This window comes from Pseudomyrmex gracilis, unplaced genomic scaffold (assembly GCF_002006095.1).
Source record: "Pseudomyrmex gracilis isolate BER0280 unplaced genomic scaffold, ASM200609v1 scaffold_240, whole genome shotgun sequence".
Taxonomy (NCBI): Eukaryota; Metazoa; Arthropoda; class Insecta; order Hymenoptera; family Formicidae; genus Pseudomyrmex; species Pseudomyrmex gracilis.
This window is the reverse complement of record NW_018020824.1, coordinates 60,304-84,157: the sequence shown is the minus strand read 5'-3', so window position 1 is coordinate 84,157 and position 23,854 is coordinate 60,304. Positions and strand designations below refer to the sequence as shown.

Genomic DNA, 23,854 nt, shown 5'->3' with positions numbered 1-23,854 from the left:
ATAATAATCTAATATAATTGTATTTATTTAGTGGCTATATATAATAGTATATAATTTTTCAAACGAGACTTTTACAATATACGTTTTTTCCATATACCGGAGACATTATAATTTTATTTATTACACACATATATACATATACATGTTAGTTGGTAACGTTAGATATTTAGTAAATGGCCAGTAGTTTTACGTTTTGAGAAGAAAATTGAAAAGAAGAGTAGTTACATTATCGACACGACGTAGTTGCGAACAATCAATTGCTACTATTTAGTTCGTACGGCGCTCGCTGGCGCTACGAGCAACTGCCCCGCTTGCCCTCCGATCCCCGCGCCTACTCCGCGAATTTTTGACGCCGTCTGTACGTAGTTGGAAAGCACCCACAAGCTAGTTTTAGAATGGCGTATGGACTAACCGTTATAGGTCCAAGAGCCACAAGCACACCAAACCAAACCAAAGGTTTGTTCTTTTTCCATACTTTGGCTGCACTAGTTCACAGTCTATCTTTTTCCTTTTAATATAGATAAAAAAAGATAGACTGTGAACTAGTGCAGCCAAAGTATGGAAAAAGAACAAACTACAAACCTAACCATACTTGCACCAAATCAAACCCAAAATAAGTGAGGCAAAGAAAGTAATAAAGAGATATCTGTGCAATTAATTATACAAATAGGAATTTATAAGGTAAGAAAAACAGATTTTTAACTTTAGGGTTAGAGTTAGGTTAACTACTAGAGAAATAAACAAAACATTGTGAGATTGTGGAAATAAATGCAAAACATTGAGGTTATAAATAAATAAGAGGGAAAAACTAAGAGATTATTCGTCAACAAACATATGTTCTCTGTAAGTGTAAAATTAACCAATACAAAGAATTTTAATTAAAAGTAATTCAACATAATAATTCACATAATATAGTAAGTGGATTAAACAGTACAGTATTAAACAAAAGATTTATATATTTAAAAAATAAGAGATTACAAATATAAATCAATTAAATATTTTAGAATTGGATAGTTAAAACATAATTCTCTCTTTTGATAACATTAAATTGCAAATACTAAATATATTAACAGAGACCATTTGTTTATATATTGCAGTACGTTTAAAGACACATATAATGTAAGATTCTCTACTATACTAGGAAAGAAAAGAAGAAAAATAGATATTTTGAAATATTTGTTTTCTATACATACAAGTCAAGCAAAAATAATTAAATATAAATATGTACACAATATATTCAAAACTAAGTAGTCTTACCAAACAAAACAATTCTAATAGTGAAGATATTATATTCTGTACAGAAGACAATTTAAAGCAATCTTTAAATGCACTAAATGAGGTAATAAAATCAAAAGATGACTAAAAGTTCTATTAAATTGTATATAAATATTAATCAATATGTAGCTCCATAGGAATTTGAATCATTTGGTATCTCGCCAATGACTATAAATAATAATGATTTAGAAACTTCAAAGTCATTAAAGAAATTATCCATAAGATTGATAAATGCTACTTGGAATTTGATATACAAACATAGATCTTTAATGCGATTACACGATCAGTTGATTGAGTCAGATCATAGAACTGTAAATGATAATGTTAACCTTAAGGTAAGTTAACCTTTACTTCAAAAAATGGATCAGTACCTAATGAAGAGCATTATTTCATGCTGCATAGAAAAGTATTAGTATGGCAAGTATGTAGAAGTAATAAGTTGCTTTTTAGAAACTGTAACAGTTTTTCTAACATATATTAACAGAATCATGTGAAGCGTTTAAAGGAAGATTTGCAAAAAAAGGAACATATGTTATTTGAATCACAGGAGAAAGAAAGAAGACTTAAGGTTCAAAATGAGACTATATTGCGCAATCTGAAACATGAAAAAGAAGAGGTAGTTCACTATAGATTTAGAATATATATGTACACAAATTGATGAGAATTTAGAAGAATTACTCTAACTCTAAACTTCTAATTCAGACACGAAAGCTGATGAAACAAGCTCATTCGAAAAATATTCAACATGAACATGAAGTAAGAAGAATTATGCAAGATGGTCAAAAACTCCAAGAGCAGTTAAAAAAATCTGCTGGTTAGTATAGATAATACATTTTCACTTTGGTAAATACATTCTCTAGCTAATGATTGCAATTTTACTGTTAAATGTGATTAATGTGGTTGTATATATATATATATATATATATATGTGTGTGTTATATTATTGCTTTTTTATATATATACACACAATCACATAAATCACATTGAACAAAAATTATATAAATTTATATATATAAATTATATGCGCGCGCGATAGAGAAAGGTCTTCTGAAAAGTATTTATTTGATAAAATTCATTTTTTAACACAAATTTAAAAATGAGAATCTGAGCAAATACATAGCTTATATGAATAAATACGTTGCTTATCTGCTAGGGATCTCACAAGCTTCAAATGTTTTACGTTGAAGATATTTCGAAGATATATTTATATTGCTAAAAGTGAAAAAAATGCATCACTCAAAAGAATATTTACATAGTTATGTACCGTTTTTAATTTTTATAGAAAATTCTACATATTATTTACTATGTAATAAAAAAGTGCAAAAATACTTTACGAATGTGAACGCATTTCATTTTGTTTGCACAGGTACCTTTGTGTCAAAATATAAAGTTTCACAAGAAATGCAGGTGGATCATGAGAAAGAAGTGGCTTTGTATAAGCAAACTATTGTTCGTTTAGAAGAAAATAACAGAAAAATGTTGGAAGAAATTAGTTCTTTAAAAGAAACTTTACAGTTATTTAAAACCGGACTTGATTTGCATATTGAATCGTCCGGATGGAACGTGAACTAGTAAAGATGCATGAACACCAAAACTTCAATTTATAATTTATTTATAACTCAAATATACAAAAAAGAAATTGTTTGAAACATGTTTGTAAAATTATACATATTAGTTTAATAATATTGCGTTTGTTGTAGCTTGATAACTTTAAGTATTCTATGTAGTTCTCAGCATATTTTATGTAGAATTTTGTTTGATCTTATTATAAATAAAAGTGTATCTTATAATATATATGCATATATTTTATTGCTCCACGTTTTTTTGGAATATGTAATAGTATTAAAAGAAGTTTCTTAATAGTGGTGCTATGAAGCATCCAAGAATGAGTATTGAAACGCACGTTTGACTGCCTTGTCCTTTGCCTTTCGGACATTCGCAGTTACCTGCTTTGCAGACCGTGTTGTTATATTTAAAAACACCACGCCAGTTCAGCGCCGCTAGCTTAAGACTCGGATAAGCTATCTCCGTCGGCAACCTGTTGTTGGTACTGTTGATGGTCATGGAAGTACTATTGATGTACGTTGCGAGACGCAGGGCGCTCTTACCATTCGCGCAGATGCCATTTATTCTGATGAAGTCACTGGCAACCACGTTCATGCTCAAGTTCGTGAAGACACTACGCTCCATGATAACATTGTTGCTATCAATAGGTAGCATTCCCGGTTTCTGTAACACGAACATGGAGTCTACAATCTCGACTTTCCGGAAATAGGCAAAGTTTATCGACGTCAAAATATTGTAGAGCTTGGTGTTCAATATGCGCAATATCTTCGATGTGCCTTTCTCGGACATGTTCAGCTTGTTCACACGTTCGATCGTGACGTTCGTTAAGATGAACTCAAACACTCTAAGAGAGCTGAAATCTCCCTCGAGTATGTCGATGTGCGCGTTCTCGATCTCAATCGTTTCGATCTTCATCAAGGAGACAAAAGTGTGTCTCGCGATTATCGGTATGCGACCGATGTTTGAAAGTTTCAGAAGCTTCATACTCCTTGACGTGATGTACACATCAAATTTTAGGCGACCGCTAATATTTTGGACTACCATCTCCTGAAGGTAGGTCGCTTCCGGTAAACTGGAATAATGAAGGTTTGCTGAAACGCATCCCGAGATCGACACGCTGGTGATATTTGCATAATTGTATTCTTCTGGTAGGACAAATTCCTGTAAAATCATATTTTAGATCTCAATTACGTTTTAATATAAAACTTTATATTTAAGATAAAATTAAATAAAAAGATATAGAAAGAGTAAAATTTACTAGAAGAGCCTTAAAATTTCTATTTGAATATAATGAAATATATATTTTAAAAAAACATATATATATATATTTTAAATATATATATATATATTTTTTTTTAATATATATATTTGTTTCTCACTGAATACTGAACGAAGACAGAATGACTTTTGTGTCGACTGTGTCTCCTAAAAGGAAAGCAGCCTTTGTAGAAAAAGTACCAGTGGTACTCTAATATTCAACTCTCATAAGTTAAAAAGTACTTAATGAAAATAAACTTTATTATAGTGTTTTGGGAAGCTCCTGAGTTAAGCTATAAGAATCTGCGATAAAAAATAGGGAGTTCCATTAAAAAAGATTGATGTGACCTTGATCTGACCTTGGCGGCGCAATCCAAGGTCACAGTAATACAAATCAGTAAATAATTAATAGATCTTTTTAAACTATACTGTTCTTGTCTGAAATACTTTTCTGTAAAACTTATATTTTCTGAGATATTCCGGTGTTCCGGTACTTTTTTTCCACTTTGTATAAACTTTGCTATAATCTCACTCCCTACGTATAATTACATAATTGTCACATAGTGGGATTTTCAGTTTATTGCATAGTGACACTTAGAAGTCATGTTCTTTATGGTCAGCAAATATTAAAAAAAAAAATTCATAAGTAAGATAAAAATTTGACACCAAAAGATTTCTTAACTAGGAAAACATATGAAGTTTTAAACTTTTAAACTGTTCTCTAAAATTTGCGTTTTGAAGTTACGGGATTATACGTAGGGAGTGACAATATATGTGTTTCTAAAACGTTTTAGTTAGGAATTTTTTAAACGTGTATAATCTGAAAGTTGTTAAAGAAACACTAATTGTGAACTTTTACAAAAGAACAATCAATATCAAGTCACATCCCGTATAGGAAAAATATTTTGTTCATTTTGTGGAGCACACGGGAACGTAATGACTTTATGGCGGGTTTTAATGTAAGTGTTAATACATACACATACACACAATATATAGTATAGTATATACCTCGTTTCCAATACATCCACACGTAATTCTCCTTTCATTGTGCACTTGGCATTGTTTGCTGATATTATTTGCAATCGTTGCAGACAATACCGCAATGAGTATTATAGTGAGTAGGATTGCTCCCATATTCAGTATACACATTATACTTGTGTAAAATCTCATCACCGACTATGCTCGCACTAAAATTAGAAAGGGAAATGTTCTATTTTGAATTAATAGGAGTGTGCACGAGTGTATTGCTTTATCTTGCGATTAACATTCAGATTCTTTGCAACGAAGAATGTTATCGTTCAAACATATTTTAAATAAAATTCGTCGATAGATTTTGTCAAAATAGATATAAATTTAAATCAAGAACTTTACAGTTATACGCCAGATGTATAAAATACATATTTTAAACGTAAATTAATTTTTTATATATAATATATATTTTTAACGCAAATTAATATACACAGATAATTCGAATTGAATAACAATTCTAAAATTTACATAGAATGCTACTTTGCATCACTGTATATACGAGTTATTTATTTAATTTCCCAATAAAAAATTTAAAAACTTAATGCGGAAGACATCTTGATCAGAAATCGAATTCGGATCTCCCGCATTCTGCGCAGTTACCTTCCCAATTTTGTGTATTAATTTATACGTTAAAACTATATATTTTGCACGTATATCTAGCTTATGACTGTAAAATCTTGATTTCATACTTGATAAAACCGTATTTGTTGTAAATATAAATTTAATATTCAAATGTGAATATAAATTTAACATTTTAAATAACCAAAATCTATACATATATAAAATAAAATGTAAAAATAATGGTTACATAGTATGTAAATGTAAAAATATATTGCAAAATTACAGTGTGTTACAAATGTTTGTGTATAAAGACAAGACTTTAGCTACATTATTTGCAAATTCAAAAGAAATGCTCTCACCATACTTGAAAAATTTTCCGTTTAGCGGTAAAATTTAGATGTTTCGGTCGATTTTCTTTACTCTCTCCTGAGGAATTTCGAGATTTGCAGTGTTTTTACTGAGACACTTGGACTGTTCAAACGGATTTCAACAGCTTGCGACAGCTTCTTGTGTTTTGCGATAGATTTTTTGCGTCATGAAACTTTGCTGGAATAACGAACACTACTTCTGCCAGCAGGATGAAACGTTGGTTGAGTTTACGATTAAGATAGACAGCTCTTTCACGCCGCTCCATTATGATACATGTGTAACGTGTTGCTGTTATTTACGTGTATTCCGGCGTGATTACTCTTTTGAACAGCAACGCGTATATTATAAATTATATATTATGTCGCTTAATAATACGTTTTACAGTGTGATGAAGAAACACCGGAAAGTAATTGCAGTTGTAATTGCAGTCAAAACAATAGAGAAAACCGTTACAAAATGATAATCATAGATCAGTCGCAAAAATATTATAATTGGTTTGATATTAACATATTAACATATTAACATGCCAAAACAAATTGTAAAATATATGTAATACATATGTATGTACGTCTTATATGTATATGTCTCATCAACAGCACGTTGAGTTTTATTGTTTTTAAACTAACATTAAACTGATCATACGAGCCAAATGCCTTCCCAATTCAGCGATTGCACGAAAAGCGAGAAATTCTAAGTTCCATTCCTGGTCAAGGTGTTATTTTTGCAATATTTTAAAATTAGATAGAAGGAGAAACGAGGAATTCTCATATATGCGATGCAAATCCAGCATCCTATATGAATTAAAGAATTAAATTTTCAATTAAAAAATTTAGTTTATACTGAAATAATATAAATATACATATACATTTATATTCGTTTCGCACGAACATCCAGCGTTTACTCTTAATGACCAGTTTAATGTTAGTTTAGAATTTTAAGAGCCTTACTTATTTCTTCGTTTATTGTTTTTAGTGTTTGTTATGTATTCAATAATAGTATGCGTGAACGAATGATGTGGTGGAAAATTAAATTATAGATTAGTTAGTTTGTACTTATTTGCAACCATGTTTCCACGTATTGAGTCGTTATCGAATATAGGTGGAAAAACAATATTGTGTATGAGGAAAAAGAAACCGTGCGCCAGATCAAAATGAAAGATTAATCGCGCTTATCTTTATAAATTCAATAAGTCATTATCACTTATTCGCTGTCGAGAATAATAAGGTGACAATTTGCATCACTCAAGCTGTTAAATACAGTGATGAATTGACTTATTAGGCAATACATAATGTTTATTTTCTTTTTAAAAATTGAAAAAAACAAAGAAATAAAATTAACACGTGCTTTTTCTTCGATAAAATTCGGAGTACTATTATTCCTAAAATTCTGCTGCTTAGTTATCAGAATATCTCAATTTATTGCTGGTAAAATCGGTGAACAATAATAATCTAATTAACGTGCATTAAAATGCATCGCGTGAAAAAGCATTCGATCACTCGGTATAGATAATAGACGGGGAATTACAAATGTCGTTTGTGATGTAGACGAAACGGAAATACCAAACGGCGCGATTGTCATGTATAAAAATGTATTTACGATTTACATAATATGCTAATGTAGCACATTTCTAGTGTAACGACGTAACGCTCGACGAACTCACGCACGCTCGCGTATCGACAACACATTGTCACGAAGCTTTTATCGTTTGCAACACACAGTGGGCTTTACGCCAACTCCCGATTCGTAGAACAAACAAGGAATATACGTTTCACGAACTAGCTTCACGATTTATTCTCATGTTCCGTAACAATATTTATGAGTGATCCATGCTCCTACAATTTTATAGCTGTCGATTTGAGTGCTTCATTTTTTCAGTGTTCAACTAACTGTTGAGTAACGTAAAAGAAATAACACTTTTTAAAAGCTTAATCGGTAAACAATAATCTAATTAACGTGCATTATATAGAATGGTGCAATCCTTTCTACTATTAATAATTAATGTGAAGAAACTAAATGTTTTATAGAATAAACTAGTTTATAATGCATATTATGGATACATATATAGATTAGATAGATAGATAGATATACACACACACGCGCGGGCGGGCGCACGCACACACGCACGCACACGCGCACACACACATACTGTACATAGATTGATGGTTAAAAATATTATCTATATACGTGACTGTAGCTTAAAAGTAATGAAAAAAATAAACAATATCAGTAAAAACAAGAACGTATATGTACACGTTAATGAAAGAAAGACATTGTCAGTAGTAAATATATCGTAATAGAACTTTTTGTGTGTGTATGTTTTGCTAGTATCCGAGTTAGATTTTTCTGTGTATTAAATTACAACTTTGAGCAATTGCATGGAATTCTTTCGTATATATTTCCACGCTATATATAAAGTTTCAAAACGCTATTTTCTGTCTAGAAAGAAAATAACCGGTAAAACTAATCATTTGTTTATAAAAACCAATATCATGAATTAGATAAGTGTTAATATTAACACAATTAATTTTATATTTTAAAAAAGTAAAGAAGTTTGATTTCAGTGTTAAATCTATCAATTTTTTCTCTTTTTTTCTCTCTTAGTTACAAACGGTTTTTGAATGTTATTGAAGCACGATAATTATTAATGATGTATGCATACTTCATTAATAATCGAAAACTATTCGAGAGAGATAATAATATATTAACATAATAATATTCTTAACTGTACAAAGTCCACAAAATTATATTAATACCAACGAGATATCTTAAAACACATTCTCTTACATTTGGCTCTGCGGTCGCTAGATCTTAGTCTCTTTTTTTGATATAAAGAGTGATACGTGCAACAAGCGTAGCGAATTTTGCCTTATATTCTATGTAACTATAACGACAATTTTATTGTTAACATATCATTACATAGCTAGTTTGTGATACATTTTGCCTGTGCAAAAATAATTAGTAACGCATGCGTTATATGTTTACCAAAGATTATACAGAATAGACCGATTACATAACGTTTAATAAAATAACAGTGAAGTAGAAAGTGTTTAGGAGTCCAATCGCATAAAACTCCAAACTTTCAAGGAGATCAGTCTTATTTTGAGCCTGCAAACTCATCTTCGTATACCGGTGTTTAATCGTTATATCACGATTTCTTCTTGTAGAATATCCTTTTGATATCTTCCTTCCTTTCCGCCGATACGAGCGCCAACGGTGTTTTACCCTGCCGATTTTGTAGGTTTGTTTGACCTCCGGCTTGTATCAAGAGCCGGCAGACTTCCTTTTGTTTCTCGAAGTTTACGGTATTCGAAACTGCTGCGGCTATGTGCAGCGGCGTGTTATACATATAGTTGGTCTCGTTCACGACGTTCGAAGTGGCTTTATTCAGCAACACCTGTTGAACGCAAGAAAAATTTGAGTGTAATTTGCATGGAAAACTGAATATATTGAATGACTCATGTCATAAATATATCTTCTTTCAGATATATTTGACTTTTTAAAAATTATTACAATATTTTCTATGAAGTTTCTTCTGTTCAGTGAGTTTCTTATTAATCGTTCTTATTCTTCGATGATAACTATGTATTTACCTTTATAAGTGCAGGATCGCAACTCAATGAGGCCGCCATGTGTAAAGCGGTGTCGCCACATTTGCTTTCTTTGACTTTGAGATCCGCACCGTTCTCAAGCAGCAGACGCGTCGTGGCCAAGGATTTGACGCCTCGCCCGACAGGATTGTGCGACTCGACTGCTATGTGAAGAGCGGTTCTTCCTAAAAGACAAACGTGTTCTCATTATTTTTCTTATCGGATTTACAGTCGCCCGAGTGACTTTTACGAGCTTTTCTAGTTGTTCTTCTCGTACAACTAACCGTCGTAATTGCATTTAGACAAGTTAAATACGGGATTTCCTTGGAGTGTCTTCAATGCTAACAATTCCGCTAAGACCTCCCCATGGGAATCACCACGAGCTGCGATTGAATGTATAAGTGTATCTCCCTGAAAAAAATAAAAAAAATAAAAAAAAATAATGATGGTTGTGAAAATTTTGTTTGTGAAAATGTTTCACCCCAGCAAACACAGATATATAACAGCAATATTGTTGTAATAAAACAGATTGTAACAATATAACATGATCGTTGCATGTAACATCCATGTTAGTTGTAATTTCCTACTCATTGTACATTGCAGTTATATAATATAAATATATTGTAACATGTAACTGTTTTATTACTATTAAATTGCAATTATACATTGATAAATAGTGTTATATAACAGCAATATAAAATTCATATAATATTTGTTATATAATCTATCACATATCTATTATATTGCTGTTATAATGTCATTACCAGCTAATAACAAGCAATATAATAGGTATATAACATGATTATATTAAAATTATAAAACAAAGTTATATATAACATCGATGTTAGTAGAATATAACAGCTGTTATATTACGTGTTACTTCTATGTTATATAGCAGTTACATTCTGTTTGCTGACTATTTTGTGTAAAATCTTTTTTTATCACAAAAAAACAAATATGCTAATTACATTCGTTCTTTTTCTCATTAGTATCGTTCCTCACCTGATAACTGTACGCAATTAGTTAGTTTTGGGAACGTGCACATTAACAAATGAGCGTGACGATAAGAATCATTTCTATTTGAAATTGTTTCGCTCGAAAACTCATATAAATATAAAGTAAAATAAAAATGTGTGCGCTTGAAACGCGAATATATGAAAATGATGGTATAAAGAGGAAATTATGAGTTGTGCAAAAACCGCTGTGCATAATAAGATATTACGAAGAGATGAGAAAACTCACGCGTAAGTGATACGATCTTTGATTAATATCGATCCCTTTCTGCAACATTGCGGCGGCCAGATATCCGGTAACATACGGCATTTCCGGACAATTCATAGCAGCCAAATATAAAGCGTCCTCGCCGCGATTATTCACCGTTGACAGCGCGCCTGACACGTTGCCCAGTCTCTCGACCAAAGGCGCTAAATACGCTTTTTTCTTTGCCATTTCTTCCGGATTGCCCACTAGACACATCAACTTCCTATTATGTGTAAATATCACATCGTTAACACACATAGATATAGATATATCAAAATACTAGAATTGATCATTCGAGAAACCAGATTCGCGAAGAAAAAGACAATTGTAAAAGGTGAACAAGTTTTGATTTTTTTTAACATTTCCTTGATTGTGTACTTTAAATGTCATGGTTACTCGACTATTTGTTGTTGTACTACGATTTGTATAGATTTGCATGCAGAATAAAACGAGTCACTTACGTATCACCGTCTTCGTCCGCGGCCGCTAGTTCCTCCACAGATTTCTTCAGTAGATTAGTCATTGCTCTTTCTACTTCCTTAGGATGCAATCCTTCCTTCAATCTCTCGCTCGCTCTTACGGATGGTAAGTTTAGCGAGGGCCACGGCATTATACCTCGATTCGAATTCCTGTCGTGATGAGTCAGATCACACCACATTTTTATCATTCTCGAGAATACAATAATTATTTTACTGCGAAATAGTGCGAAAATCATAGCACCTACAACTTTGTATTGTACAACTGTCTTTATTGTAAAAGTTGCAAATCAAAATATTTTTTTATTTACTTTTACAGAAAGAATGATGGCAAAAAGACCTGTTTTTTTACTTATTTTCTGGATCTCGAACTTCAAACTTTGTTTTATGCCAAATAGTACTATATAATTGGGTGCTTTCCAACTACGTACACAGGTAACTGTGTACGCGACACTGTGTAACACTGTGTCCATTAGTGTGAGAAAGAGCATATCAGTGTGTCTCACTCACACTAATGGACACTGTGTTACACGGTGTCGCCTGTGTACGTAGTTGGAAAGCACCCAATGTAACATTAATCCCAGAGAAATTTTAAGATAATCATAGCCACAATTCCGGGAATATAAAGGAGTGAAAGTGAAGGTTTTTCATGATCCATGAATAAAGTACACGAAACTCTCCAAGTGGCCATACCAAGGAATAAAATATATATAACAAAGTGTAACATATCGTTCTTATGGATTTTTTTATGCCGGATTCAAATATAACTTTAGTTTTCGTCTAGCATGAAAATTTCCCGAGATAGATGGAGTTGAAGTGACAACACTTAACATCGCCTCTCACGGATCGAGATGCTTTTCTACCGTGAGTCACCTTGCTTCTCACATTGAGGTAAAAAAGGAAAAAATTTACCATTTTTTGATCTTTTTTAATCATTACAACCTAAACATTTAGTGAAAGGCATTGCTTTATTGAAGAATCAACGATCGTCAAGATATGAAAAATATACCTGAAGAGACAAGAGAATCTAAGAAAAATTGGGATGAAACAAAAGAAAAGTAGCGAGAAACTCACTTCAGCAATTAACAAACAAGGAAATAGAGAACAAAGAATAGTTATAAATAGAATAGAATAAAATAGGTTAGAACAGTATATATGTAGATAAATTAATGGAATCTATTTCGTATGATAGTAAAATACTTCAACTGCGAAAGAAACTTGTGAATGCATCATGTAGCGAGACTTTATCTTTCAATTTAAGTATTTCCTCGGTAATTGAATTCTTTCAAAGACTTGGTCAGTGATTAATAGAAAATATATTTTCAGGGTGCTTTATAAAGCACTCCCCTCCCATAAATGTGTAACGATGCTAATCGTTACGGTCGGGACCGACCATCCGTCCCGACCCAAAAACGGCGCATTGCGCCTAATAAATTTATCAAATTGCAACGTGTACGATATACACGCTGTTTTTCGAACGCACCGCCCACCCCTGTTAAAGGGGTATTAAAGGGCTGTTTTCGTTCAACTAGATACGACGGAATAAGCTTCGACAAAAAAGTCGAACCGTTACAAATGAAATAGCGGTGAATAGTAGATCGTTCATTCTTTGAACAATGAATCATAGATGATCTATTCGACAGAATATACCCCCAATATTACATGAACTTCAGCCACGCATTCTTCCTTACAATACACCCTGACTGAAAATCATCACTTTCATTTCCTTGTATCTCCGGAACCACCCCTATGCTCATCTTGAAATTTTACTGGAATTAATGTTTCATCTAATGATACTATTTGCCATGAAAAAAAGTTTGACATTCAAGGTGCAAAAAATGGGCGAAATTTGTCATCACTCTATTGCTAGTATAATAATACTTATTTTGATTAATAAAAGTATTCTTCCAATAAATGATTTTGATATTCAAAAGTTATTTTGACTATATCAGTAATAAATTTTTATAAAGAAAATTAAAATTATGTATATGTACACACACACGCGCACGTGCGCACATTATTATATATGTACATATATTATATATATATATATATATATGTAATTGTGTATTACATAATTAATACGTAATTATCTATACATAATTATGGTAAATATACATAAAATGGTAGCAGCTTTTGATGACTTTGATTTTGACATATAGTATCAAGATCATGGCTCTGAACGATCTTTAAAAGATTTTAGGCGACAGTGGTCACAGTTTTCACTAAAAAGTTATTAGCAAAAATTGATATATCACTAAAATAAAATTTTTGTCATACATAAAACGTAATTAAAAAATAATTTGACGTGCAAGCCCATGTGGAACAGTACAGAATTATAGATCTCATTTTACTAAAAATCTCTTAAGCAGAGGGAGGTCCTTGTTTCATGTCGAAAGTCGAAAACTCATGTGAAACAGTACAATCATAGACTTCATTTATGGAAAGAAATGCGGTCAAATATTCCGCGATACGGTACACGAGTCATTATCGTTACCGTATAAATGATAGGATTAGGTGTGACATATTTCCGGATAAAACGAGATCCATTCTATCTTCCTTCCCTTTACAGGACACAGCAAAGTTTATAATTGTTCTATTCCACAAGAATTTTCGACTTTTCTCTCTCTCTCTTACGCAAAGCGAGAACTAACCGACACCTTCCCTTGCTTAGAGACAAAAAGAAGTCTATGATTATATTGTTCCACGTTCCAATTACGTTCTATGACAGCAATGTTATTTTTTTAATATATTTGTTGTTAATATCTTTTTAATTTTGACAATGACCATAATCTAAAATCTTTAGAAAATCATTCAGGTCCATGACCTTGATACCATATGTCAAAAGGTCATCAGAAGCTGCTCCTCTTTTATGTATAATTATCAATTATATGTAATTATGTATATATATTTAAAAATCACTTTTTTCGAAGACGTGTTTACTGTTTATCTATAATACTATATTTACATGTTTGTCAAAACTATCAATAACAAGCATGTTATTGGAAACTCACACAGGTTGTTTATATTACCACCGTTTCTCGCGCTATCGTTTGTTTTACATTACATCTGCCATTAGTGTTTATTATTCAATTACCGTAGAAATAATACAAATGTTTTGCACATTTAGTCAAAACAGAAAACGTGACGTATCTTAATTTGTTTGTTTTGAATCTACGTACAATAAACATTTATTGTAATATGATTAGTTTGTAAATTCTACAGAAAAACTCGATATTAAGTTATTAAGAAACAGAATTTATTAGTTCTGTTGTTCTTTTTATTAATGCAAATTACTTTTAACAACTTTGTAGATTCCGTCTGTATTTTTGTACACAAGTCCGTATTTATAATATGATTTGAATCTTGTTTCAAGAGCGTTATCAATTGAGTTTTTTAAAACTAAGATTTTAATAATAACGTTTACCTTTGCGGGCAGGTGGGCACGAACGAAGAGACTACCGTTGGTATCTGATAATCGGTAGACACCAATGTCGACGATAGATGATTGTATTTCTTTTCTTCGCCAGCTGCGTGAAACATCACGTACTTTTCCTGCGACGCGCGTAAGTCTTGATCGGAGATTTTTGCAGACTTGTCGCAATTTGGACCAATATTGCGCAAGATATTATGTTGCGACACATTCTTCACACTCGACTCGTAATATTTCTGTTTCAGATTGATCGTGTTTGCGGTGCCGTTAATGAAAGCACATCCGCTAGTATTCTCCTTACTTGTGTAGACCGACATGAAATCACCGTCAATGGGTAAATCACCGACGGGATTTGTTGCGATCATGCTGAGACAGACATTTGGCTTTTTATTACGTATATCATTCACAGGACACTCGCGCGACGTGGGATTCAAAATGTTTAAATTATTTTCCACCGTTTGCGCGCATTGGACATTGAACGACGACGACGACGACGACGACGACGACGACGATGACGACGGCGACGATGACGGCGGCGACGGCGACGACGACGACGGCGGCGATGACGACGACGACGACGACGACGATGACGATGACGACGACGACGACGACGACGATGACGACAGCGACGACGACGATGAGGACGACAAACAAAGCGTGCTCGAGACGACCTGGGGCTCTTTCTTCACCTTATCCTCCTCTATAACCTGCTCTACGAGCTGGAGCAGCGCGCAGTCGATGGTGTCGCTGCTATTGACAATCGTTCCTGAAGAGTCGTAGATACCTTTCCAACCGGATAGAGATTCGTCGAGCTGTTCCTCGATCTGATAATTCAAGGAAGTTTGATAGTTGAGCGGGCTTGATGCATCGCTGTACGATTGATTGGAAGAGGATGAAGAGGATAACGCTTGTGGAACACGATAAGTCGACGCGACCTACGGAAAGAAAGACATTCGAATTTAATCGAGCCACCTTTTATGTGAATCACATTTCTTATTTATGTCAGTAGAATGGCAACAGCGGCATAAATTTATATAACTTGTCAGACAGCTGTGTATTTTATGAGATTCGTCAAAAGATGTTTATGCACAACAGTTAAAACGCTTCGCGCGCTACATATTTGTCTTAGAGTTGGTTTTCAGTAATGAAACATTTTTAAGAATTACTTTTATATCGTGTTTATATTATATTCGCATGCAATAATGAATCTAGAAGACAAAATTTTGAAACTGTACCAGCTTTCATAAACATAGATAAATAGATGTGTTTAAAAGAAAGAAAGAAAGGAAGAGAGGAAGAGAGAGAGAGAGAGAGAGAGAGAGAGAGAGAGAGAAAAAAAAAGAGAGAGAGAAATATATAAGCATATTAAACAAAAAATAAATTTATTAATAATATCTTATTAATCTTTAATTAATAATTCAATTGTGGAAGTTATTTCGAGTAATGTTCGATTATCATTTTCTTAGATCGTGCTTAATAATGCAGTCGCTCGCGATACACAGCTCCGGTTTATTTGAAGCGCGCGGATTTCGCCGAAGCGCGCTGCTTGTACACGCATACTCATTAATGCAGACTTACCTGCGGTGAACCAAGCGGGCTGCCGATAACATTGACATGCATTTGCGGCGACTCCAAGTTCGTGGCAGAACCGGGTGACTGGGCGCGACTCGACGCCCGACTGTTCGGTCTAGAGACAACGTGGTTGTAGCAACTGCTCGCCGGAGAGTCGGACCAAGTTTTCGCATTTGGCGATGGGATCGAGTGACTGCTGGCGTCTAAGACCACCGCAGCCTGAAAGCCGCCACGCGACAGGATGTCCATTAAGGATTCCTCACTTGCTGGATTATTGACGACTATGGAGGGAAGTTCCGCGGTCTGGAGTGTGATAAATCCTGTTTTAACGCAACTTCGACGCTACCTATTTGCGTCATTGCCTCGACACAAACACTCTTTATGTTTATTAATACAGTGAATATATATTTATAACAATACATATTGGTGACGTGTATTTACCAGCAATTACAAAAATTAATGAATATTTTATTAAAAAACTTTTAGTAGAACTAAAATAGTATATCTTACATAAATAATTAATATCTAACAGAATTTTGTAAATAAATTATTGTCATTCTAATTATAGAATGAATATCAACGCTTCAATCTTTTATTTTTATAATGTAACTAGAATATGTATAAAAAAATTTGATTCTATTCTCTCTCTTTAGTGTATTCAAATCTTATTTATCACGCAATAATATGTTTTAACGTGATATCACAGTTATATTCCAGACAGCACACAACATCCACATTGGACGTTCAAATTTGAGTCTTATTGAGTCGAAACGTCTATAAACATTATATGTATGTTTTAAGAATGTACATTGTTAGATATACAAAGTGTATTTACATTTGAATGTTTTAAAAATGTCTATCTTATAGCCATTTTGTTTTGATATACATGCTGCGCAATATTTTTCAGTCCCGTCTTTTCTGCTAGAGAGAAAAGTTATATCTCCTGACATACAATCATGTTATGCATTCCGTGTCTGCGAATTCTGGGACCACTCTGTGTAGCTGCGCATTACTACTTTAAATTTGTTTTTAATTTTTTTAAGTAGGTTGACATATTAATTAGGGAAGAACGGGACACAATACTCAGCGAGTCGGATCGATCATCTCAATTACAAGAAAGAATGATATCTCTAATCATGTAGTTGGCGATTTATTTGTATTAAAAAACCTAACTGCCAAATACATGATTAAAAATATCATTTTTTCTTGTAATTGAGGTGATCGGTCTGACTTGCTGAGTGTTGTGATCCCGTTTTCTCCTATTTAAATGTTATTTTTAATGTAAATTAGAGTTTATTTGTTACTATCTTATGTGTCTATTTGAATTGGAAAAAATATTTTAAATAGATCCATTTGTGGTCCATTGTGTACTTAAAATATATAATTTTAAAGGGTCCAGAAAAATAACACTGGATGTCTTTAGAATATCCTAAAAATGCTTGAGGATCTAATCTGAACATTTTAAATATGTACAAAACGTTCAATGTTTTTAATGTTTTTAATGTTTTCAACCTATGTTTTTAATGTTTTTAAAACATTATTTTGCTATCTGGGATATTATTAATTATATAATTAAAATCATTATTAGAATGACAATTGTGTAACAATCAATTTTCTACAATATTAATAATTTAATAGACTTACATCGGTGCTGAAATTTTCATTTCGAAAGATATTGCCGTTCTCTCCGGTCCAAACAGGGTCTAGATTCTCTATAGCACCAATCGTTGTTTGATTTCGATTCGAGTTTGTCAGTTGATCCAAACAAGGAGTCAGTTTTTCATTGTAATCTTTGTTTCTCAATATCTGCTCGGCGGTCTTGTCGTAATCCACTGAGTGACTTATGTCTGCGCAGTCGTTCGCGCGCATTAGCCAACTCACCATCGAGTAAGGATGTCCTCGAATGGGCTGATAGTCTGGCTTAATCGGTCCTCGTTCGATCAAGCCAGAATCATTGGATTCTTTACCGTGTCGATGATCTCGCTCGATCTCCGAATCATCGTTCAAATTATTCTGATCATCCATAGAACGATGGTATTTCTCATTGTGTGATTTCTTGTATATATTGAACGGCAAACAACCTTCGTTGTCATTGACCTTTTTACTGTCATTTTCATTATTGTTCAAATCTTCGTTGTAGAGATGTCGACTTTTTTGCGATTCATAGCTGTCCCGGTGCTCCACGTTGTACAAATTCTTGCCGACATTCTCGTTATCGTCATTGACGTTATCACATGAGAGTTGCAGATTTTCGATCTGCTCGATTATGTCGTCGAATTTGTTCAGCTTCATGCGGAAGTCCTCCTCAATGTCAAAATTTTTGTCTGCGTCCGCGCTTGAGCGACAAGAAGTGTCAGTAGATATGTCCTCGGACTCGATTGATTCATAATCCTCTTCTAAAGAACTCACGGACGAACAATCCGGAATTGAAATGCATCGCAACATCCTCTTCTCAGTTTGGATCGACGTGACTCGACTACAGTTTGCCATTGTAGCAATTTATTTGGGTTTCTCTCAATTCTGTAGTAATTTTATAATTGCTCAAAAAAAAAACATCTTGATCAAGTAGCTTTGACCGTTTTCGTGTTTTGTCGTCAGTTAGTATTTTTGCCTTGAAAATCTTCTTTTCTGTATAAAATAGTAACAGTATATATATAAATTGTGTGTGCAGATCGAGCAACAAAAATAATTTTTTAAAATTTAAATATATATATATATATGTATATATATAGTGCCCGTCAAAAATTTCGGACCATCTAAATAACTTCTGAATGGTTTAAGATATTGGATTGAAATTTATAGGGATAAAATGAAATCACAAAATCTATTATTTAATCACAAAAATACCTATCTCCACACTACCGGGGGATGTGGGGAAAGGAGGATCGGAAAATCTTAAATGGCATGTGAAGTAGAGTGAGAGCTCATTTGAAAGGGCTTTCCGAGACAAGAACAACGCGTTATCGAATCTCTACGATTTTTTGTCGCAGAGTTATGATCATTTAAACATTTCGATTGAGTTTGCGATAGAGCGGCTCACAGTGAGAATGTCAGGAAGATAAGGCTTCACGCGGGCACGCGTTTTTATGTGAGTAGAAATGCATGTAGAGGAGAGAGAGAGTGTGTGTGTGTGTAAGTGAGTGAGTAAATGTGTGTGTGTGTTTCTTTAAGAACTTTATGAGTACGGCAGCACTTTTTGCGGCAAGAAGGATTTGAAGTCGTGAAATACTGTGGAGCTGACAAACTACAGGGTCCTTATTCTTGCGGCAAACACTTACACACTCAAACTCCTTCTCTTTCTCTCCTCTAAATGCACTTCTACTTACATAAGAAACGCGTGCCCGCGTGAAGTCTTATCTTCCTGACATTCTTGCTGTGAGCCGCTTTATCGCGAACTCTCAATAGAAATGTTTAAATAATCATAACTCTGCAAAAAAAATCGTAGACTTCGATGATCCTGCGTTGTTCTTGTCTCGGAAAGCCCTTTCAAACAAGCTCTCATTCGACCACATGCCATTTAAGATTTTCCGATCCCTCTCTCCCCCCGCTCTCCGGTAGTGTAAAGATAGGTGTTTCTATGGTTAAATGATAGACTTTATCCCATTTTATCCCTATAAATTTCAATCTAATATCTTCAAGCTTTCAGAAGTTATTTAAGTAGCCCGGAACTTTTGGCGGGCACTGTATATACATATATATATATATACACGCAAAATTCTTTTATATACAAATCTATAAAACAATTTAACATAAAAAATGTATACAAATTGGTAAAAAAATTATTGTTACTAAAATATTAACAAAGTATTATAAACGTACATTATTTTTTATATAGAAAGTATTATATTATATAAAGACACACAGAAAGAATATTATTTGTATATGCAAATGCGCACATTCCGAAATCATGTTTTTTAAGATCGCATAATTATTTATGGAACAGTTGGCACATTTGCGTCATAATAGCGCAAGTAAGACGTGGATGTCTGCTAGACATAAATACTTTTCATTATTATGCGTGTTGATATCTATTTCTTTTGTTGTTGAAAGCCTTATCGTACGATGGTGTTGTTTATTAAAACCGCGCATTATACATCTAAGAAAAAACATACGCATTATCTTTGAAAAAAGTTAAGTATCAAAAATATACTTTTAAATGACATTTAAAAAAAAAGATAAAATTAGTAGTTGTTATAAAAGATAATATTAATAGTTACATCTGATATTATATAAAGTTTGCGCAAAAGTTTACAAATTTTGAAACGTATATTACTCAAGGTATTGAGATTTTTTTGTTAAAAAATGTTAAAAAAACTTAACCCATGATCTTAAGACAACAAAAAAGACTATATTAATACTCAATTGTTTTGAAATCGACTGTAAAGTCTGTTCAAATAAATTTCTGATTAATTTTAATTAAATGTTACACTCTTAAAAAGTAGAGAGAATTATTAGACATAAAAATAAAATTATTAACCGTTTTTGAATATTACAATTTTCTTGATTGTGCAAGATATTATCATAATTTATCTCGCAATATACAATATAAAATAATGCGTCAGAAACGACAGGGCGTGACTCATTTAGGCGTGACAATGTCAAATATATATCATGGATTCGATTGATTATATATCGAAAACGTTAATGGACCGAATTGATGAAATCAATTGTGTACAGTTGTCTATTTGATTGTTCAAATAACTTTGTTTTAAAAAAAAGATACGTTTTGAAAAAATTCAGTCATTTGTCAGTCATACAATATCATACAACTGTCCAAAAAATTTCAGGAATTTTCAATCGAGTTTAATTTATATCGTCTAGTTATTTACATTTAAAAAAAAATACATTATTCGTTGCTCGCGTTCAGTTTTAGATTGCAAACCTTTCAATCGGAGGTCACGATCTCGAGCCGTAAATCATAAAAATTTGATTACCCCAAATGTGTTTCCAATGTAATGCTGGATTTTTGTACCAAAATAAAGATCCGATCATGATGCGTAGCTCTCAGAAGCAAACAATGAACGAATATAACAAACTTTAAGTAAACTTCTGCAGAACTTCATCTCGAATTCCTAAGAAGTTGGCACTTATACAATAAAGCGCAGACGTCGTCGCGCGAAATAAACTTCCACAGTTGTTGGAAAACCGCTGAGTTTCTCGGTAATCGTGTAAATGAATTTATTGACAAAGATGAACGTTCTGTCCCGACCGTATATCCCGTTCTTGCCATCATCGACATACACACGCGCGCGCGCGCGCGCGCGTGCGCAATATACATCTCACGTCACAACAGCGACGACGCATAAAATTACGCTGCATAACAAAGTTTTTTACTGAAATACAAGATTCTTCTACAAGGTAGAAAAAACAATGTAATAGCTTCCGTTTGAGTTATTAATATTCTCTTGATCGGTTGCTTGCTGATAACTTTATGAATAACAAAATATATCGTAGAACTAAACTTCCAAAGAAAGATAAGAAAATATTGATTTTTATTATATCTTAAATTCACAACATTGCAATATCGTGGATCGATATTTTAGATTGGCGTAAATATTTCAATTTAAATATTGTTGTAAATATTTATAATATAATATTTGTTATATTTATATATAATATTTGTTTTTAGAAAAAGAAACTATTTGTATGTATTATAAAAGCATTCGAGATTCAAAATTTCTTTGATTGTACATTTTGACTTCAAGAAGACTTAAAGAACACGATGTTTATATGATTATTACTTTTTTTGCAAGAGCTCGAGCTATTTCTGGTCGCAAAAGTCTGACTCGCAAAAAGTCAGTGTGTCTATTCATGGATGTTAGAACAATTTAAAAAAATGTGTTTTTACTGATGAATCAACATCGCTTTATAGAGAGTAATAAAAAGTACAATAATATTGCAATTAATTACCTCGAGAATATTTTCTAATGTCGAATCGATGTCGGCGGTGTGACAACCGCGCTTTTATATTGTCTGGCAATATAGTTTTCAAATTTGTTAAAAAAAAGAAGTTTCACTTAAAAAAAACAAAAACAAGAAAAAACATAATACTAGACAAGTGTCTTGCCTTTCACGCAGACTTCAAAAGTGTTTAAGAACGCAACTTGTTCACGCCGGCTCGTACGTTACTACGCCGATCTTGAATCGATCGCAATCTTATCGATGTGCGATATTCCACACTTCACGACGTTTGTACATATCTTTATTTTTTCTCGTCACATGTTCTTCCAGGTATGGAACGTCCTCCGCAAGTTTTCCAAAACGTTCGTTTTATGCGCGTTATTAACAAGCTCTCTCTATCTGGCTTTTATGAGACTTTATTCTAATAAAGGTTCTTATCTGTCACACGCACTTCATTGTTATCTCGTCTTGCGAACGGATGAGCGCGAGTTAACTCGTTAATTCGGAAGTTCTCGATTCTCTTCTGGCACAAGCGAGAAAATTGTCACGAAAAATGGCAAGGCAATGTACAGCGAGACAAGATCCGGCGAGATCCGGACGCAAAAAGAGAACTCGTTTGCGATTCTGCGAACGATTCACACACACACACATACACACACACACATGCGTGCACGTACGCACGCATCAACACATTATTGCGCGTACACTCGCGTGCTTCGATCGGAGTCAGATCATGAGTGTCGCTGTATGCATCTTCGACGACCTTCAACGTTTCACCGCGCGCGCCTCTAATATCGGTCGAACACACACGGACTTCTTATCTCCAACTGCGACTTTTGTCGACAGCAGCGGTAATCTCAGAAGCCAGAAAAACGCGTTCTCTCTTCTTCCTCTATTTTTTTGTCTATCGTCCGTTCTCTCGTTGACACCAAAGAGCAAAGGAAACTGCTGTTTCTTCTGGAATTTCCGTGGTCTCTCGCCGTCTTTTTTAATCGCGCGCGTATTTCCCAGCGCACGCCTCTATCAAGGCTGCGCACAGCCGCAGCACGCGCGCACGCAAGAAGACGCCGTGTGTAAGGCGGATGATGCGCGAAGGCGATTCTGCTTTCGCGAGTTCTCGGATTTTGCGCCTTTTGAAACGAGACTATATATAACAGTGATCGCGTGTCTTACGCGTGTTCGAAGGCGAGAGTCTCTGCGCGATATCAACTTGCCTATCTGATCACGAGCGATACTCGCGCATGACTACGCGGCTAGCGAATCACACGCGTGCCGACGACCCGATGCAAACGCGCTGCACCGCTCCTTACACCGTCCGTGGCTTCCGTCGATGGCTTCCGTCACAATCGCTTTTGCGTATACCAGTAACGTACTTATTTCTTGTACATCAGCATATGTTGTGAAAAAAGGATATTTTATGCATTTCGATATTAAAAATAAACAACAACTGTATATGGCAAAGAGCCACAATAAAATCTACATATTACATTAGGAATTTATCAATCATATTTGCGCTTAGGTTTGTTATTTTGTTGAGCTCTTTTTGTTATCAAATTTTTTGTTTGTTT

General features: G+C 33.7%; 2 protein-coding genes and 1 long non-coding RNA gene across 8 annotated transcripts; 1 reads left to right on the top strand and 2 right to left on the bottom strand.

The window, feature by feature from the left end:
• Window positions 1–521: 521 nt before the first annotated feature.
• On the top strand, window positions 522–3,067 carry LOC109859117 (afadin- and alpha-actinin-binding protein-like). 6 transcript variants are annotated; one of them, XM_020437038.1, is made up of 6 exons: window positions 522–681; window positions 1,142–1,339; window positions 1,413–1,610; window positions 1,760–1,891; window positions 1,978–2,089; window positions 2,642–3,067. In XM_020437038.1, the coding sequence occupies exons 2-6, from the start codon at window positions 1,223–1,225 to the stop codon at window positions 2,845–2,847; spliced, it is 765 nt and encodes a 254-aa protein (XP_020292627.1). In that variant the 5' UTR covers window positions 522–681; window positions 1,142–1,222; the 3' UTR covers window positions 2,848–3,067. The 6 variants fall into 6 exon arrangements, with proteins under 6 accessions (XP_020292627.1, XP_020292626.1, XP_020292625.1 ...); XM_020437037.1 differs by having other exon boundaries at window positions 1,098–1,339; XM_020437036.1 differs by having other exon boundaries at window positions 522–843; window positions 1,098–1,339.
• Window positions 3,068–3,906: 839 nt separating this feature from the next.
• Window positions 3,907–6,608, bottom strand: LOC109859118. Its single transcript, XR_002250677.1, has 3 exons — window positions 6,048–6,608; window positions 5,107–5,285; window positions 3,907–4,002 (listed from the first exon to the last, which is right to left on the bottom strand). It is a non-coding gene; the product is annotated as an uncharacterized LOC109859118 (long non-coding RNA).
• A 1,787-nt stretch (window positions 6,609–8,395) lies between these two features.
• Window positions 8,396–23,570, bottom strand: LOC109859114 (serine-rich adhesin for platelets-like). The gene is made up of 10 exons (XM_020437029.1): window positions 22,296–23,570; window positions 18,030–19,013; window positions 16,392–16,688; window positions 15,398–15,748; window positions 14,808–15,337; window positions 11,366–11,533; window positions 10,887–11,127; window positions 9,929–10,055; window positions 9,648–9,829; window positions 8,396–9,451 (listed from the first exon to the last, which is right to left on the bottom strand). The coding sequence occupies exons 2-10, from the start codon at window positions 18,873–18,875 to the stop codon at window positions 9,203–9,205; spliced, it is 2,991 nt and encodes a 996-aa protein (XP_020292618.1). The 5' UTR covers window positions 18,876–19,013; window positions 22,296–23,570; the 3' UTR covers window positions 8,396–9,202.
• Between the last annotated feature and the right edge of the window lie 284 nt (window positions 23,571–23,854).

Coding starts and splice junctions, on each gene's coding strand:
- LOC109859117 (XM_020437038.1), top strand. CDS start 1,223: ATGTACACAATATATTCAAAACTAAGTAGTCTTACCAAACAAAACAAT. Junction 1,611..1,759: donor ATGATAATGTTAACCTTAAG/GTAAGTTAACCT, acceptor ATATATTAACAG/AATCATGTGAAGCGTTTAAA. Junction 2,090..2,641: donor GCAGTTAAAAAAATCTGCTG/GTTAGTATAGAT, acceptor TTGTTTGCACAG/GTACCTTTGTGTCAAAATAT.
- LOC109859114 (XM_020437029.1), bottom strand. CDS start 18,875: ATGGCAAACTGTAGTCGAGTCACGTCGATCCAAACTGAGAAGAGGATG. Junction 15,749..16,391: donor GCCCGCTTGGTTCACCGCAG/GTAAGTCTGCAT, acceptor TTCTTTCCGTAG/GTCGCGTCGACTTATCGTGT. Junction 10,056..10,886: donor AAAGATCGTATCACTTACGC/GTGAGTTTTCTC, acceptor TATTTTTTTCAG/GGAGATACACTTATACATTC.